The sequence below is a fragment of the Saccostrea cucullata genome, unplaced genomic scaffold, assembly GCF_032062105.1.
Source record: "Saccostrea cucullata isolate Sc308-1 unplaced genomic scaffold, CSIRO_AGI_Scuc_v1 ctg171, whole genome shotgun sequence".
In the NCBI taxonomy this organism is placed as follows: Eukaryota; Metazoa; Mollusca; class Bivalvia; order Ostreida; family Ostreidae; genus Saccostrea; species Saccostrea cuccullata.
In genome coordinates this window covers 498,346-515,250 of record NW_026926065.1, presented here as the reverse complement: position 1 = coordinate 515,250, position 16,905 = coordinate 498,346, and the positions used below count along the sequence as shown (strand labels likewise).

Below are 16,905 nucleotides of genomic sequence, written 5' to 3'. Positions count from 1 at the left end.
ACAGCAATTCAAATCAAACAGGTAATCCATATACCAGTCCACTACAGCAATTCAAATCATACAGGTAACATCCTTATACCAGTCCACTACAGCAATTCAAATCATACAGGTAATATCCTTATACCAGTCCACTACAGCAATTCAAATCATACAGGTAATATCCTTAATACCAGACCACTACAACAATTTAAAATGTACAGCTAACATCCTTAATATATTTATTTGTATTAAAAATTGCAAAACTTACAAATTTTGCATAGTGCATCACATTGACTTTCAGATAAATATTGGATATTTCAATAGTTTTATGTATGTGTGTATTTGTTTTCTTGATGGTGATTATTTTACGGCACCTTCATTAATGTGAATTATATTTTGAACAATTCTGTGATTCTTGTTTCAGGTTTAGTCCATACTTTAGAACAAAGAATAAGCTTTCCTTATCCTCGGTGACGTTTTCCAATAAACTAAACATCAACCGAGTTCTCTGTAAATACGACCTACAGGGCACCTGTAATGATGACGATTGTGATGGGTGAGTAACTTTATTTATGATCAGCTGTTTTAGTAAAGTGAGTCCTGGCTTGTCCCCTTATATATTTTTTGTGTTTTGGTGGCTATCACGTGAGTGAAGAATGCTTATAGATATAAATTGTTGATTCTCAGTCCTCGAATTTTGAATTATTAAGAATGAAATAAGCATGTATAAAGAAAGCAATGATTGATTGATAAAGTCTCTTAGAGTCAGCAAATGCCTCCTACAGGCTTTTAGATTTCAAATTCTCCCTTTAAGTTACCCCCTTGCAGCTTTAGGAACTAAGTGTGTTTTTTCCAGCTACTCATTTCAGAATTACTTGCCAACTTAAAAATGTATTAATTGATGAAAACACTGCTATGATATGGCATCAGTTGTATTACATTTTCATCTTGCAAATCATCACCTGTAACAAGGTATTACACTATCAAAAAAGGGTTGGTCATCAGAGCTTAATTCAGTTAAATGGTTAAATGAATTAGTATAAAATTTAATGAATCGGTACAAGACTGAATAAATGGGTTATATAAACTGTATATGAAACACTTTGAAATTCATGTAAACCCTCTGAAGCTTAACAAGATGTCTTCATCGCAGATCACATTTTATGGCCCATGTAATAGAAGGAGGATAATTACTATGTATTGTATGGCCAGGGCTTTGTCTGGATTTACGGATTACTTCCCTTTGACTGGTTTTAAGATCTTGGTTACAACATCATAGGGGGTCTGTTTACTTGGCACCTGTACCCCTCTCATCAGCACCCCCCTCTTACGTGGCCAGAAGCCATGATCTATTGTAAGGATACAGTGTCACAATGACTGAACGGTGTAACATTTCAGGAAATCACATCAGGCAAAATGTACAGGGATTAACATGCTTGTTAACATGTAGTTAGGTTGCAAAAAATGCAGGCATAAAATCGGAAGAAAACAGTGGAGGGTTAAGGGGTGAAGGGATGGCATATTGAATTAAGGCAACGGTATGATTTGTGTCGGAATGAATTTTCTGACTGAACTGCATCATAAATTGTATGTTGTCTGTTGATATATGTACCAGTTCAAGACTAGATTCCTGTTTCAATAAAAGATTTGCATCATTATAATATAAGTTGGAGAAATTAGCATAATAGAGGCTTACTTTGATAAATTCTCATGTAAGCTTCCATGCCATTTTTGCACTTGTATACAACATAATGGCCTATTAATTCTTAAACAACACCTGCTGGGAATTAAGTGAACTAGATATTAAAACACTTATGACACTACAGACAAATAAAATTCTCCGGCCATTTTTGCAATGCAATTTTTGTAATAAAATTTGTATTTTCTAAAGAGTTAAATAATGATGTGAATCAACACATTATGGAGTTTACTTTGAAATCAGAGGAAAATAAGTTTGAAAATATCAAATTCAAACAAGTTATATTGAAATGAGTGCATTACTGATATCTACCAGGTTATTCTCAAAATGTAGTACATGTACTGATATCCAATGTAATATTGAATGTTTAACATGATTGTACTTGTCATATCTAACATTGCACTGATATCTAACATTACACTGATATCTAACATTACACTGATATCTAATGTTACACTGATATCTATACTTTACGCTGATATCTAACCATACACTGATATCTAATGTTACACTGATATCTATACTTTATGCTGATATCTAACCATACATTGATATCTAATGTTACACTGATATCTATACTTTACACTGATATCTAACCATACACTGATATCTAATGTTACACTGATATCTATACTTTACACTGATATCTAACCATACACTGATATCTAATGTTACACTGATATCTATACTTTACACTGATATCTAACCATACACTGATATCTAATGTTACACTGATATCTATACTTTATACTGATATCTAATTTTACAGACAGCATCAGAGTGACTACCGGCTATCGGAGCAGGAAGTTCTCCAGGACATTGTGTCGTATAACCCTGTCATCTGTGGAGTGGCCGCTGACACGCCCCCTCAGTACAGCGGCAGGCTCATCAGTAAGGGAATCATTTTATACAGGAATGATGAAAAATAAAAATTAAAAAAAAAGAAACTCCTAAAGAAATATTAAACATAATGTCATTTTTAAAAGAAAGTTTGAATATTAATTTTGAAATTTATGGTTGCCTTTGAGTTTTGAAAAAATTAAAAATGCAGTCAATTCTCGAATTATCGCCATTTAATTCATCGCCATTTTCGCAATACCGCCATGATTTCCCAAGAACGTTTCTCCTTCTATATAAAATCCTCTTTATACCGCCAAATTCACATACCGCCATCCGCCACCCCGTTTTCACAACAAACGTCCATTCTTAAGTGTCAGTTATCTCGATATACTGCCACAGGTGCATGAGGTCAGTGAAGCGCGGCTAATTGTTTGACGCTATCCCTGTTGTAAAGCATGCAAAGCCACACAAGGGACATGCAATTAAATAATTAAATAAGAGTTAAATAAACAATAATTTTAATATGAACTGTTATAATGATTTTTTATCTGTTTAATAAAAATCATTTAGTCACGGCTTTGCCGCGAAAGCGGTCTTTGTTAAAGTACGCCGAATACAATATTATTTTGAATGATCTCTGCTATAAACAATGCAAAGTTTGCTTGACAAATAATTATACGGTATAAATTGTGAACGTTTCATTAACAATGATGCCATAAACAATGAATTTATTCAAGAAATAATTTTATATCACGATGATCAACCCAGCATGTTTTTTTTTTTTTTACAGATTTACATGCATACACATTTACTTGTCTTTATTTTATTTCTGCACATTTTGTTTTAATGAAATTGTACATAAAAAATTACTTTTTATTTTCAAATTAAGAAATATGTTTTATATATATACATGTAGATGTACATGTAATTACAAGAATAGAAACGCTAAATGGTATTTCTAAGGACGGTAACTCTTCTTTTTGTTTCCTAAAAGATGGGAAATTCAATTCATCGCCAAATTCGTTATACCGCCATGATTTCTAAATTACAAAAGGTGGCGGTTTGTTGAGAATTAACTGTAATCAGTACTGTAAATTACAAAATTTTATGACACCTTATTGAGAGAGTTATATTTATACGTAAATGAGCCAAAATTTCACAAAATCTTATTGTTTATAATCTTTATCAATCCAAATATAGTTTAGAATGCCATTGCATAAATAGTTTTTAATGCAAAAATATAGTTCTTGGAATTAAAGAAGTGATTAACATTAAATGTACAAAACCTGTCTTTTCAGATACGTATGTCAATAATCTTAGTAAGCAGCATAGTGGACGATTGACCACTGACCAGTTAAAGATCTTCCTAGTCAGTCAAGTGCTAGAAAAATCAGGACAAAGTAGGTCCACGTTTAAATCAGTACTGAAATAATGAATCGCTAATTGTTTTGATGTGTTACAAGTTTTAAATTGATTGCAGAGAAACCACACACTTTGTTCCTGGACTCCAGAAAATGGAGAGTGACCCAGACAGACAGAAAGAAGAGGGCAGCTAAAACCGCAAAGGAAGTATCACCTGATAAAATAGGTAAAGCATCTGTTATTCTATCATAAAGAAATCATTCCTGCATCAGAGAAATTGTTGAGAATATACCCAAATAGTTGAGAAACAAAAACAGAGCATGAAATGCAAGGCTTTTATTTTCCAACAAAAAAGACTAAGGGTTATATTTTCCAACGATTCTGAAAAAGAGGAAATTATTTCTATTCTGCTACTCTAAATATCTTCTATATAGAGATATGCAGAAGCAGTATTTAGACTTCATAAGAAGTGTCCTAATGTCATAATTGAATGCCAAAATCATAGCATGCTTTCGACAATGACTATGGTTTTTTTATTGTAGAATGGGAACGTGATGGTAAAGAAGATTTAGATAATGTTATCGGGGAAATAGATGTCCGGTACTTCCTGTCCGATTCCACGAAGATAGAGGACATGGAGTCTGCAGTCTTGGAAAATCCGGAGGATACGTCCATGTGGATCAAACTGGCCAATACAAAACTCTCCGATACTCAGAGGTAAAGATTATTAGAAAATTTTGCTTTAAAATGTCAGCAATTTTAATTAAAATTATAAAGGATCAAATTTTAAATATTTTAATGTTTTGTAGTCATACTCCATCCGAGTGTTTGGACCACGCCTTGAACGTCCTGTCCAGGGGATTGGAGAACAACAAATCTAGTGTGGAATTGTGGGAAAATTACCTCACATTGTTTGCTAGTCACCCGGACAATCGAGAACTAGGGGACATGTGTCAAACAGCATTACAGTTAACACAGAGCTACTCCATCTTGTGGAAGGTAATGTTTCTATTCAAAATGTAGTTATCAGCATATTTTAGAATGCAGCTGCTGCTTGTTTGAATTACCTGTTAGTCTTGTAATATTTCAAGCAATTTCTTTTTATTTCAGTATCTCGGTACGATAAAACCTCTTCATAAAAGAGCTGAAACCTGTGATACAATTTTGAACTTCTTGAAATCCCAAGATGCAATAGACCCAGATCTTCAGTCTCATCAGTGTTTAGAAACAGTATTGTACAAAGTCTCTCTCTACTGCTGGAGCGGAAAACACAAAACGGCCTCCAATTTTCTTCAGGTAAAAATTCATGTTTTTTTAATTTTTACCCTTGCTTTTAAATTTCTCTTGTTTCTTCTACAATGTGTTTAGCTCTGAGTTCAGAGGTCAGAGAGCTAAGGTTTGTATCTGTTATTTTTTCTGCCAATCACTATTTCTGAGGTTGGTAGTCATTACTGTTGCACCATTTGGTGAAGGTAATTCTGGAGATCAAGGCAGATGATATTTTATCATCACAAGAATGTCTCCTCATAGAAATTGTGTTTCACATGTGTTACTGTTAAGTCTATTTTGCAATAATTAAAATAAAGTAATTCACAAAAAGTTGAAGTGAGCACAATTCTATCTTAGAGGGAAATAATGAAAAAGTCTGTTGAATAACTTTAATTGTACTTAAAAACAAATCTACATTGTAGCAGGTGACATAAATGTCTTAAAAATATGAAATGATTTGCATAGTTTTAAGCTTTTAGTACATTTATTGAGATGGATGAGCAATTGCTATAAGAAATAGGTAGATAATAGAAACTGGCTATTGTTATTTTATTGTCATTCTAGGTAACTTGGAAAATTTAGAGCAAAATTATCATTTATCATATTACATGTGTAATAAGAATATCATTGTTTACCTGAATTTTGAACTATCATTGCATATGAAGAACTTATGTGAACACAGTATTTTTTACTTTTTCTAAAAAGCTATTTCTCAACAACCAATAACCCTGTTTTTGCTTAGATCTGATGCTTATTAGGTGCTTAGATTGCACGGTGTGTTCCCATTTTGCACACATTTGATAAATAGGTATAGAACAATAGCTGTGAAGTGTGTTTTGATAGCAATTATAGTCTGATTTTTGGTTTGGATTTACCTGGATTTACCTGTCAATACCTGATTTAGCTTAATGTATTCTTAAAAGGTTTAATACAATTTTATAAGCATTTTAGTAAAATTCCATATATATTTATGGGAAAATGTTTGATTTTATTGAATATTTTATTAATAAATCATTAGTATTTATTTATTAAGTCCATTTTTTTTTATAAAAATCTTGATAAAATTCTAAATGAATTAAAGATATAACAAATAATAAAGAAAATAGAGAATTGTATTATGCTCAATTGTACTGAAATATGTCAATAAATAAAATTGAATATAAAGTACATTAAATTTGTATTTATTCTCTTATTTTTTCACTATAAGTTCACCTTTCACCTACTTAATAAGTATGGTATAGACTATAGCAATTAAGAAGTTATCTCACCTGGTCAAATTCCCGTTTTACACACATTTTTTAATTACCTGTAATTCAGATGTGTGCAAAACGGGAACAAACCGATTGCACATGTGAACAGGTCAAATATTGATTAACTTAATTGGTCTATATTTTTGTGGGTGGGGGTGGGGTGGAAATGGGGTCATTTCAATAAGGTGTGAGGAAATTTCAAGTAATCAATTATTTTATTCTGACCTAATAAATAAAAGCTATTACTTATTCTGTGCTGTTAAAGAACATTATGTTTATCTTCATATGTTCGTGAAGTATTTATATCGCCCATTAGCTTTAATGTACATAAACAATTACTTGAATAGAATAAATGACTTCACAAAAAATTCACATCATGACATTTGTAAAAATTGTCAGCAGATATCAGTTCTTTGTATAAGAAGGTAATTTGGGTGAATTTGGAGAAATATTTTTTAGTAAATTGGACAAACACTTTTGTCTGACGTACTCCTTTGAATGGAAAAAAATGCTGAATACCATTATTTATAAAATCTTGACTACAAAATGCAGAGTCACAGAGAGCAATATTCCTACAATTACACTGCAATTAGATTGCCAATCACAAAATCCCAGAATTCTCTATCTTGTCATTAGAGCATTTCTTCTTGTGAGTCTTTAAATTTTTATGTTGATAAACAAAATTTATGACATTCCCCAACAACCAGGAACTTATAAGCATTGTAACCTAACACAAAAGCCTCAAGGATAGGGGGTCACAAAGACTCTTTAATTTGACAAAAATCACTTTTGTAGTGATAAGCCTATAGCCAACTTTGATGATTATCTGGGATGGATACATTTCATCTTAATGTGCTTCTTAGAGATAACCATCAGGAAAAATGATGTTGGGGTAGGCTCATCAGAAATCGATATGACAGTCTTTAAAAAACCTCCCAAAGAGTGATTCAATATTCACCAAAGAATTGATGAATTGTACAAAAAGAAATGATGACCTTGTAACATGACCTTGAAGTTTTCAGTCTTCTTGTTGAGGTTTGGCCACATGTTTCTGGGATAATAAATGAGGAATTCCACCCCCTTTTGAGGTTATTAACTGGGAGGAGGGGGGATCACAATATACTCTTCATCTTGTTGTTATAGAAACAGATCTTGTTGAACGCTGGTTACAACAAAGGAAAATGTGTCTGATATATTGGGGATTAGTTCAACATAGTACCAACAAACCTCCTTTTGATCTAGTATTAAGCATAAATATTAACCTAAAAAACAAACCCAGTTCTTGTGACGCAATACAAGACTTGATCCACAAAGATACCCCTGTGTACGTTTCCCTGGTTCATGTCAAATACCTCGGTAATAGTATACCCCATATAGAGAGTGTTATGGTCAATTATGTTTCATAAGTTATCCCACATTGTTAAAATACCCCACCATGATGATTTAACAGAAAAAAAATGACACTCGGTGGTAAATGTTTTGACGAAAATGGACAATTAAGTGGTAATTCCCTCCATTGGCGTACATAACAAAAGTTAATGCTCCGCCATTGTCTCCTTGTGCTTGACCTGCTAATTGTCCCGGGTCAAGTCACCGTTCACAGTCAGGGTCCTCGTAGATTAAGTTAATTCACAGAACTAAAGGGAAAGGTTCTCAATACATTTTACCTTGGCCAGGCATGAAATTTTTAGTTAGCACTCTCCTTGAGAGAGTTTGTCAGAAGTCCCTTCTCTCGACCCCACCCCTTTGACTTTTCATTGAGACATCCTGGGTGCAGGTTGGTGTGCATTGATGGGGGTAATTTGGCGAATAAAATTGTAGATTCACAGTCTGTAGACGGTAAAAAGGAGGTTTTATGCGGCTTTAATGAGGTACTTGAAATGGATGATGGTTGTTAATCAGGTGTTATCATTATTTGATCCACTTATAAATTGCTGAATTATGCAAAAATCATCTCCATGCTGGGGAGTAGCAAAATCCATGAATGGATATGCAGGGGCATGAAAGAAAAGAATTTAATGCCTCTTATTTAACAGACAATTATAAGCAATGAAAATTTTATGAAGAATAGAAGTTGGAGATACACTTTTATGATTTTAGAAAGCAAGAATGTTTTGGACTTTTCATTCAAAATGTATGTTTTAGCAGGTTTTGGCATGATGAGTAAAAAGATGGCACTTGTGAATAAGAGCTTAATTAATAATGGAGTTAGAAATAGCTGTGAAATGATAAAGAGTTATACACAGACCACACAGAAAATATCTGTTAACATGCTTTTGTACAAGAAATGAATGGATTTGGTAATTTCTTTTTAGCTCACCTGAGTCATTTAGGTGAAGAGTATATATCTGTATAAACCTCAGTTTGTTTTAATATTTATACTTGTATTTTAAATGGTTGTGTGCATGTCTTTTGGGACAAACTTAAACAAATTTACATTTTCATAAAAATGGTCATTGGCCAATACACAGTTAAATGCAAAACTGCACTGTTTTTCATTAGTTAGCATTAATATCAGAGTGATAATAATGATAATAGGACAGAGTTAATTTTGACTTATCAGGAATTGCTCAGGACTTGCAGCTGTGATTCTTTTTTACAGGATTTCTTGTAGGATGTGACATCTCTTTGAAGAATACATAATAATAAAAATACTTTTAATCAAAAAGGCTTTAAGCATTTTCCCTTATTTTTCTTATTTATAAAAAAAAAAAACATGTATTCAGAATCAAAGATCTTACAGCTAGGTTATAAATACCTAAGACTTGACTCTCATGTAGGTTAGTGATGTGGCCCTCATGGGTATCTTAAAGTGTGGTGCAAAAAGTTCAAGTGAATGAAATATATCTGCCACTTATTGTATTGCATTAGGTAAAATAAATGGCTTAGTATGCATAAAATCTGGATTAATGTCAAAGATTTTAAAAGTTAGGAATTACATGCTTTAAAAACCCCCTTGCTATTAAAAGAACTTGTCGAGTTTAATCAGTGTCATCTTGTAATGTTGTCCACCCCAAGAAATTTCTCTCTGGAAAGAAAATAAGAGTTTATATTAGCTAACCTATGAAATTCCCTTAAAAAAATAATGAATCAAAAGTAATGGACTGCTTATGAACTCTTGTCTAAGATACAAAATTTTAGTAGTGTGACAAAAGAAATTTTTGAAAATTTTATGCCTTCACATTTTCACATTAAATTATTTCAGTACCTTCTTGTTGCTGAGGGCCCTAACAAGTATGACTGGATTAAGTCTGCTATGTCTATAGAGGATCAGTGTGTGCTATGGCTGTCCTACCTCCATGTACTGGGGTACAAGTCTTTGCCTAGTCAGCTTTATGACCCCACCCATATGTCATCAGGAAAAATTGTCTGCAAGGTAGGTTATTGAGTCACATGTGTATTTGAAAAAGTCACATGTTTTGAACAAACAAAAATAAATTTAAAGCTTTTCACATAATACAAATGTCCTGTTACTGATCCCCACCCCTGTCCTTTCCCAGAAGAAAATGTCCTCTTCACGTAAAATCTCTGCATCATAAGTTATTCCCTATTTGTTGCAAGCTTGGATGTAATTAATGCATTTATAAAAAAAAATCCAAGAGTAAAGTTCAGATAAGATATTTACAACCATCAACTCAGAACTTGCCATTACACCCATTTGACCAATGTCATCTTCAAATAACTGATAGCTAGATTATAATTTTGGAGTTTTCTTTAATGTAGGAGAAGTTGACCTTGAACTGGGAGTTGACCCCTGACCTTTTGTTACCAGTGGAGCACTTTAAGGAGATGATGTGGAAGGCCTGTGATTTTATTCGGGGCCTGGAGGAGGGTGACCTATCCCAGGGTTCCTTGCTCTTCACCAACCTCTTCCACCTCCTCAAAGTCAGCACCATGTAAGTCATTAAGGAAAGATTTAATTTGGTTATTGTTGTGGATAAAGCAATTCATTTGTCCTTTCTATAAAGAACAGTACAACAGTATTGCTGGGGGAAAAAAAATAAATTTTTACAATTACTAAATGAATGCATTTGTAGATTTGTCTTGGAAACCTTGTCAAAAAATACCATTAGCAGGTTGTTGCTATTTGCTCTTATAATTCATTTGTTCATAATCTTCAATAAATATAGGAAAGAGTGTGAAGTATATAATTTGATGAGCTGAACATGATACTTATAATCATGAGATTTCCCCAGAACATGTAATAAGGTATAGTTTTTCTATGGACAGTGTACATTTTAAAGTCAGAGATTTGGTATGTACATTTGGAAATTAAGGTATTATTTTGAACATTTGTTGTGGTGGGTCTTTGACAAAGGGATTGATGTTCTGTTTCGCAAGGTCTTTGTTAAAAATAATAACTAAGTAATAAAAGTCATGCTAAAATATCTTATTTGACGTTTTTGTAACCCATCTGTCCAGATGAATTCTATAAGAGTTAAAGTTGAAAAATGAATCTTTATTCTGGGATGTGTTTCAGCGTCTAATACAAGTATGAAAAATAACACTTTTTAGCAAGTTTGCTATAATGAATCTATTATGAAGGACATAATAGATTGTAAGTCAGTGCCGATTTTGTCATATTGCCGTGTTGTCCGGCTATCGCTGTGCCTGTTACGACCACTTAGGGCTGTCACAGGTGACCTGAAATCTTTCACTTTTCTGTTCAATCCCAGGTGTTATACGTTATCTCGTTAGTGACTGTCAGCAAGGGTAGCTTGTTACTGTAGCAGAACTGTTAGATGAATTTCAGAAATTCAAGATTTGCCCCGAGTATTTCTCTTTTTCAAAATCAGAGTTTGTTAGTTTGGTGTAAGATGTGATATTGTTACAGCAAGTTAGTTTAGGACCCTTTGATTTGAAGAATAAAGACATAACTCCTGTTCCCCAATGGTATTTTCTTTCACAACAGTTCCTTAAGAGAATAAACAATAAACTTTGGCCTGTTTTGATTTAATATAGGTATGAGGAGGCAGCTACTCTGGGTCGTCAGCTTCTGATGAAGAACCCCGGACTGGTGGATGTCTGGATTTGTGTGGCAGACTTGTATAGTCACTGTGGGGAGGCACAGGCCACCAGACAGGTATCTTCAGCACTCTAAAACATTCTGTCTAACATGAGAGGACGGTTAAAATAAGATACTGTGGAAAGTTTCAAGATCATATTAGAATTTAAAATAAAATTAAAAGGGGGGGATGGTTAAGATATTAGAATTGATATACAATTCTTTGATTTAATCTGAAATATTTTCTCAATTCTATATGTCTGTGGTATTTGAAACATTTTTTTCGATGGGTTGAAACGAAAGGATATTAGAGAAAATTATCTGCACAGAAACAGTATACTCACTGCTTATTTGTACACTTCTTATTTGTAGGTGTTTGCCGACAGTTTAGATGCTAATCCATTCAGTGCTCATCTCTTCTACTATGCAGCGAACTTTGAACTCAAGCAGGTACTTTGAATCGATTACACTTATTGTACATCTACCACAACATTTGACACTGCACAGTAAAAACTGAAAGTGATATGTAAACACATTTAAACACATTTTATATATTTAAAGAATAGAGTACTAGACAATATTTCAAAAACTGAAATAGATAGGACAAATGCCTCTGCAAATGCCTACTTACGTCATCTCCTTTATATTTCTGAGATGCTGAATTCTGGGATATTTTATTTTTGATGTGCTGAATTCTGGGATATTTTATTATATTTGTGCTGAATTCTGGGATATTATATTTCTGACGTGCTGAATTCTGGGATATTTTATTATATTTGTGATGAATTCTGGGATATTTTATTATATTTGTGATGAATTCTGGGATATTATATTTCAGGGGGAGACGGACAAAGCTATCGAGTGTCTGGAGAAGAGCATCCTTGCGTTCTATGATGTGGATGTGAACTCGGAGTTAGCAGATCCCAACCTTCTCTTCTGGTGTGTTGATTCATGTTCTCTTGTAAACCAATAAATTTTATAGCAGGGGTCTTAACAGGATTTTGTGAACTTGAGTCCCAGGATTCAGCGAATGCATTTCTTCCAAAATAATTTTACAGCGTCTAATACCGAAATTCTTGAGGCAACAAAATTATATACAAGAGCAACCTATGCACTAGATTTGGAATGTTTCCTGTGACTCTAAGATAGTAGAATGAAGTGATGGTTTCCTTACTTAAGTTCTGTCTCTTTGCAGCTCTCTTTTGAATGAAGATGTTCCTATGAACTACTCTCCTCCAAACTTCACAGACTCTGTGACTCAGGAACAGATAATGGAGGGAAATCTCTACATCTGGCTCAACTACTGGTGAGATACAGTAACATAAGATCTGGTTTAGGGTTTATCAGGTTGAGAAAGTCGCAATGCTGTAGATTCCTAAATATACGCATGGAATTAATTATGTAATTCCGCGAAAAGCACCACTCGCAAAATAAAATAACTCGCTTTTATTTTTATGGTGCTGAAGTATATGTAAAATCTCTTAATCAACCATCCATTTGCGAAATTTTGTTCTAGTGATTTGATGTTAAAGAGCAAATTTGCTATAATAGGTACTCACTAAAAATAAGGAATCTACAGTATTTTTGCAAGTGTATACAGTAAAAAATTTAAATACATGTAGGAAGTATTTTTGACCAGCATTTCTATTTTCATCATGAATATAATTCATTATCTCCATGATATCAGATAAGGATATAGTATAATTTAAAAAAAATTTACAGTGAATGAAAATGTATTCACTATAAGTAGGAATCCATTACCGTAAATCTGGAAATTTTTACTGTAGATAAATTTTTAGCAAATTTGCGCGTGCAATGCATTCGCAAAAATATTTTTCTTAAAAATAAATCCACATGTAAAGAAATTTTTTTCTGAAAGTTGGTGTCTATTTTTAACTCAGTGAATTAATTGGTGTCGGTAAGCCCTGGTCATATTTAAAAAGAAACCTGTTTATACTACTGTAACTACAAGCTAATTACCCGTGCGCGTTAATTGCCCTCATTATATGCAATATCGTCCGATGGTTTGACAAGCACTGAGACGGTGTGTCCCTTTTTAATTACTTTGCCAAGAAAGAGAGACTAGTTATTTTATCCAACAATGTATCAACACGGGCGATAACTCGAACTCAGTGCTTTCACTAGAAAGTTCCAAATGTAGGCCTAAACACGGCGTGTAAATTTTAGGTGAGAAATTACCAAATATTGAGAAAATTAGTTATATTTTTGTCTTTATTTGGATTATATTTTAGGTTAAAAGGCAAACACAACCTCTAAAGGGTTTGTTAAAATTAATTTAGAAGTTATTTTCAGTGCAAATTCTTTTGTATTTTTATCTTCAAAATTGTATCGGAGCGATTCTGCAATTTCTTGCCGCACTGCGAGTATATTGGTGGTATTCTACCTGTGCATACTAAATTGAAACATAAACTGATATGAAAATCTTAAGTGATTTTTATTTTTAGCGCCAGTGACAATTCGCAAAATTTTGAAGCGTAAAAATTAATCAATAGCTTTTTGACCCAAACTCGCAAAAATAAATCGACGTAAAAATTTCCAGATTTACGGTATAAGCATCTTTGCTGTATTGATGGCTTATTCTGTGAACATGTTATATAAAATAATATGACATAGAGTGGTGAAACTTTGCTCAATAAACATCCTGATCTGACTTAAAACACGTAAAAGCAATAATAAAAAATATTAATAAATTGTGAATTCTAAATAGTAATCCAAAGGATAGTGTGAATAACATTCATGATATGAGGAGAGATGAAACAATCCCTTTATTGTGGTAACCTCAAGAATGTTTTGGAGTAACAGCTTCAGTTTTTCTATTTTCCAGACTTCAGGTTAAATGTTTTGAGGGAATTTTTGTTACAATTACTTGTTGTAGCCTTGATGTGGCAAGCTAGTAAAGAAGTGTAGAGAAATGGCAGGCATCTTCTCATTATTTAGATAGCTCCTTTAGGCAACATTGAGTAACTTTCACTGTTTTAAGCAGATAGACTGATATATGATTTCTCTTTAATGATATTTACATGTCCTGTTGGTGGTCATTAAGTATTTTACCTGCAGAAAAACAATATACACGGAATAACTATCTTGGTTGAAGTTATGTGATGTAGGATGTCGTAAATGGTTTGGATTTAGAAAAAAAAATTAACTGGCAAATAATGTGATGTAGAGTGGAAAAGAAAAACTGGATAGATATTTCCTACCTTTGAGTAATTTTTGATGAGCATTTTTTTTTTTTTTGGTGAATTAATGAGATTTTCGTGACCTTGTAGTAAAATGCATTCATTCAAGAAATAAACCAATACGATGGAAAGTGATTTTTTTCTTGGCTATTAAATAATTTCAATACAGTTTACATGTGTGCAGAGAAAGACATATTCTTTTCATTAAGACAAGTGTATGCCAAATGACCATGAATTAGAGTACATGTATTTTATTCAGCATGGCACAAAACAATTTTTGCTACAGACCCGTGTAAGGATGAAATTCTGTGATGAGCAATGCCTTATATTATAAATGTAACTTGCCATTGGCTAAATAGTGTTGATTAATTAAATGTAGACCAGCTAGGTCAGTTTTGTTCATTAATTTTTCACTGGCCAGTTAGCCAGTCCTGGGGGAATGTCGTGAATGCAAGCTGTGTCCAGCACTGTTAAATCGGGGTAACTGAACATTTACAGTGGCTTGTAGCATATTATGAAATAGCATGTAGCATAAAATGCATAGTGCTTGCAGATTTTTAGGAATTTTTTTTTAATGGAATGATGATTACAGTATGCTCTGTTTAGTTTTTAGCTCATCTGAGCCGAAGGCTCAAGTGAGCTTTTCTGATCACATTTTGTCCGGCGTCCGTCTGTCCATCTGTCCGTCCGTCTGTCCGTCTGTCTGTCTGTCTGTAAACTTTTCACATTTTCGACTTCTTCTCAAGAACCGCTGGGCCAATTTCAACCAAACTTGCCACAAAGTATCCTTGGATGAAGGGGATTCAAGTTTGTTCAAATGAAGGGCCACGCCCTCATTCAAGGGGAGATAATTGGGAATTAATGAAAATTTAGTGGCATATTTTAAAAATCTTCTTTTCAAGAACCACTGTGCCAGGAAAGATGAAACTTATGGGGAAACATCCTCAGGTAGTGTAGATTTAAGTTTCTTCAAATCATTACCCCCGGGGGTAGGGCGGGGCCAAAATGGCCGACCAAAGTTTTACATAGAAATATATAGGAAAATTCTTTAAAAATCTTCTTCTCAAGAATGACAAAGCCATAATTCATCATATTTATATCGGAGCATGCTCAGGTATTGTAGATTCAAGTTTGTTCAAATCATGACCCCCTGGGGTAGGGCGGGGCCAAAATGGCCGACCAAAGTTTTACATAGAAATATATAGGAAAATTCTTTAAAAATCTTCTTCCCAAGAATGACAAAGCCATAATTCATCATATTTATATGGAAGCATGCTCAGGTAGTGTAGATTCAAATTTGTTCAAATCACAGGGTTCGACACTAACGCTAGCCCGCTGGCCCGGGACAACTGAATTTTGAGGTCGGACTACCAAACATGTCTTTTAACTTGCCCTGCAGGGCTACAGTAAATTTTACCAATTACTCACTAAGATAATAATAATTATGATTTACACACAATATACCTGATAATTGTTAAATTTATTTTCAAATATGTTTATAATCATCAAAATTATCATATTTGTAAGTCAAAATGTAAACTTTAAAGGTGATTCGAAATACCCTTAATGATTATAAATATGGAATTTTTCGAATAGAAAAAGGTCTTAGGTACAATCATACAGTGACATATAATTTTTGCCCAAAATACAGGCAGAATGCAGGATTTCCCATCTCTATATCAAAATTTCCCGGGGGGAGGCCCCCCTTACCCCCACCTGTAGGAGGGGGAAACCCCCTCCCGCACTTACCCCCCTCTTCACTTCGTGACTCAGCCACCCGCCTACGGCTGCTGGACAACTAATACATGAAAAGGGCTAGTAGAAATTAGAAATGACTAGCCCTGCTGACAACTATGGTTTCAAAGTTAGTGTCGATCCCTGAATCATGACCCCGGGGGATAGGGCGGGGCAAAAATGGCTGAATAAACTTTTACATAGAAATATATAGGAAAATTCTTTAAAAATCTTCTTCTCAAGAATGACAAAGCCATAATTCATCATATATATATGGAAGCATGATCAGGTAGTGTAGTTTCAAGTTTGTTCAAATCATGACCCCCCGGGGTAGGGCGGGCCAAAATGGCCGACCAAAGTTTTACATAGAAATATATAGGAAAATTCTTTAAAAAATCTTCTCAAGAATGACAAAGCCATAATTCATCATATTTATATCGGAGCATGCTCAGGTATTGTAGATTCAAATTTGTTCAAATCATGACCCCCGGGGCAGGGCGGGGCCAAAATGGCCGACCAAACTTTTACATACAAATATATAGGAAAATTCTTTAAACATCTTCTCAA

At 33.7% G+C, this 16,905-nt stretch overlaps 1 protein-coding gene across 1 annotated transcript in view; it reads left to right on the top strand.

Annotated features, from left to right (window-relative positions):
* Positions 1-16,905, top strand: part of LOC134270626 (zinc finger C3H1 domain-containing protein-like) — a 107,864-nt gene that overhangs the window by 15,635 nt on the left and 75,324 nt on the right. Inside the window, exons 17-29 of the mRNA XM_062752866.1 lie at positions 404-535; positions 2,448-2,569; positions 3,817-3,918; positions 3,999-4,106; positions 4,423-4,597; positions 4,690-4,879; positions 4,991-5,176; positions 9,605-9,775; positions 10,123-10,295; positions 11,362-11,482; positions 11,777-11,854; positions 12,243-12,343; positions 12,600-12,710. Of these exons, the coding sequence (XP_062608850.1) occupies positions 404-535; positions 2,448-2,569; positions 3,817-3,918; positions 3,999-4,106; positions 4,423-4,597; positions 4,690-4,879; positions 4,991-5,176; positions 9,605-9,775; positions 10,123-10,295; positions 11,362-11,482; positions 11,777-11,854; positions 12,243-12,343; positions 12,600-12,710 (1,770 nt within the window). The remainder of the gene's footprint in view (positions 1-403; positions 536-2,447; positions 2,570-3,816; positions 3,919-3,998; positions 4,107-4,422; positions 4,598-4,689; positions 4,880-4,990; positions 5,177-9,604; positions 9,776-10,122; positions 10,296-11,361; positions 11,483-11,776; positions 11,855-12,242; positions 12,344-12,599; positions 12,711-16,905) is intronic.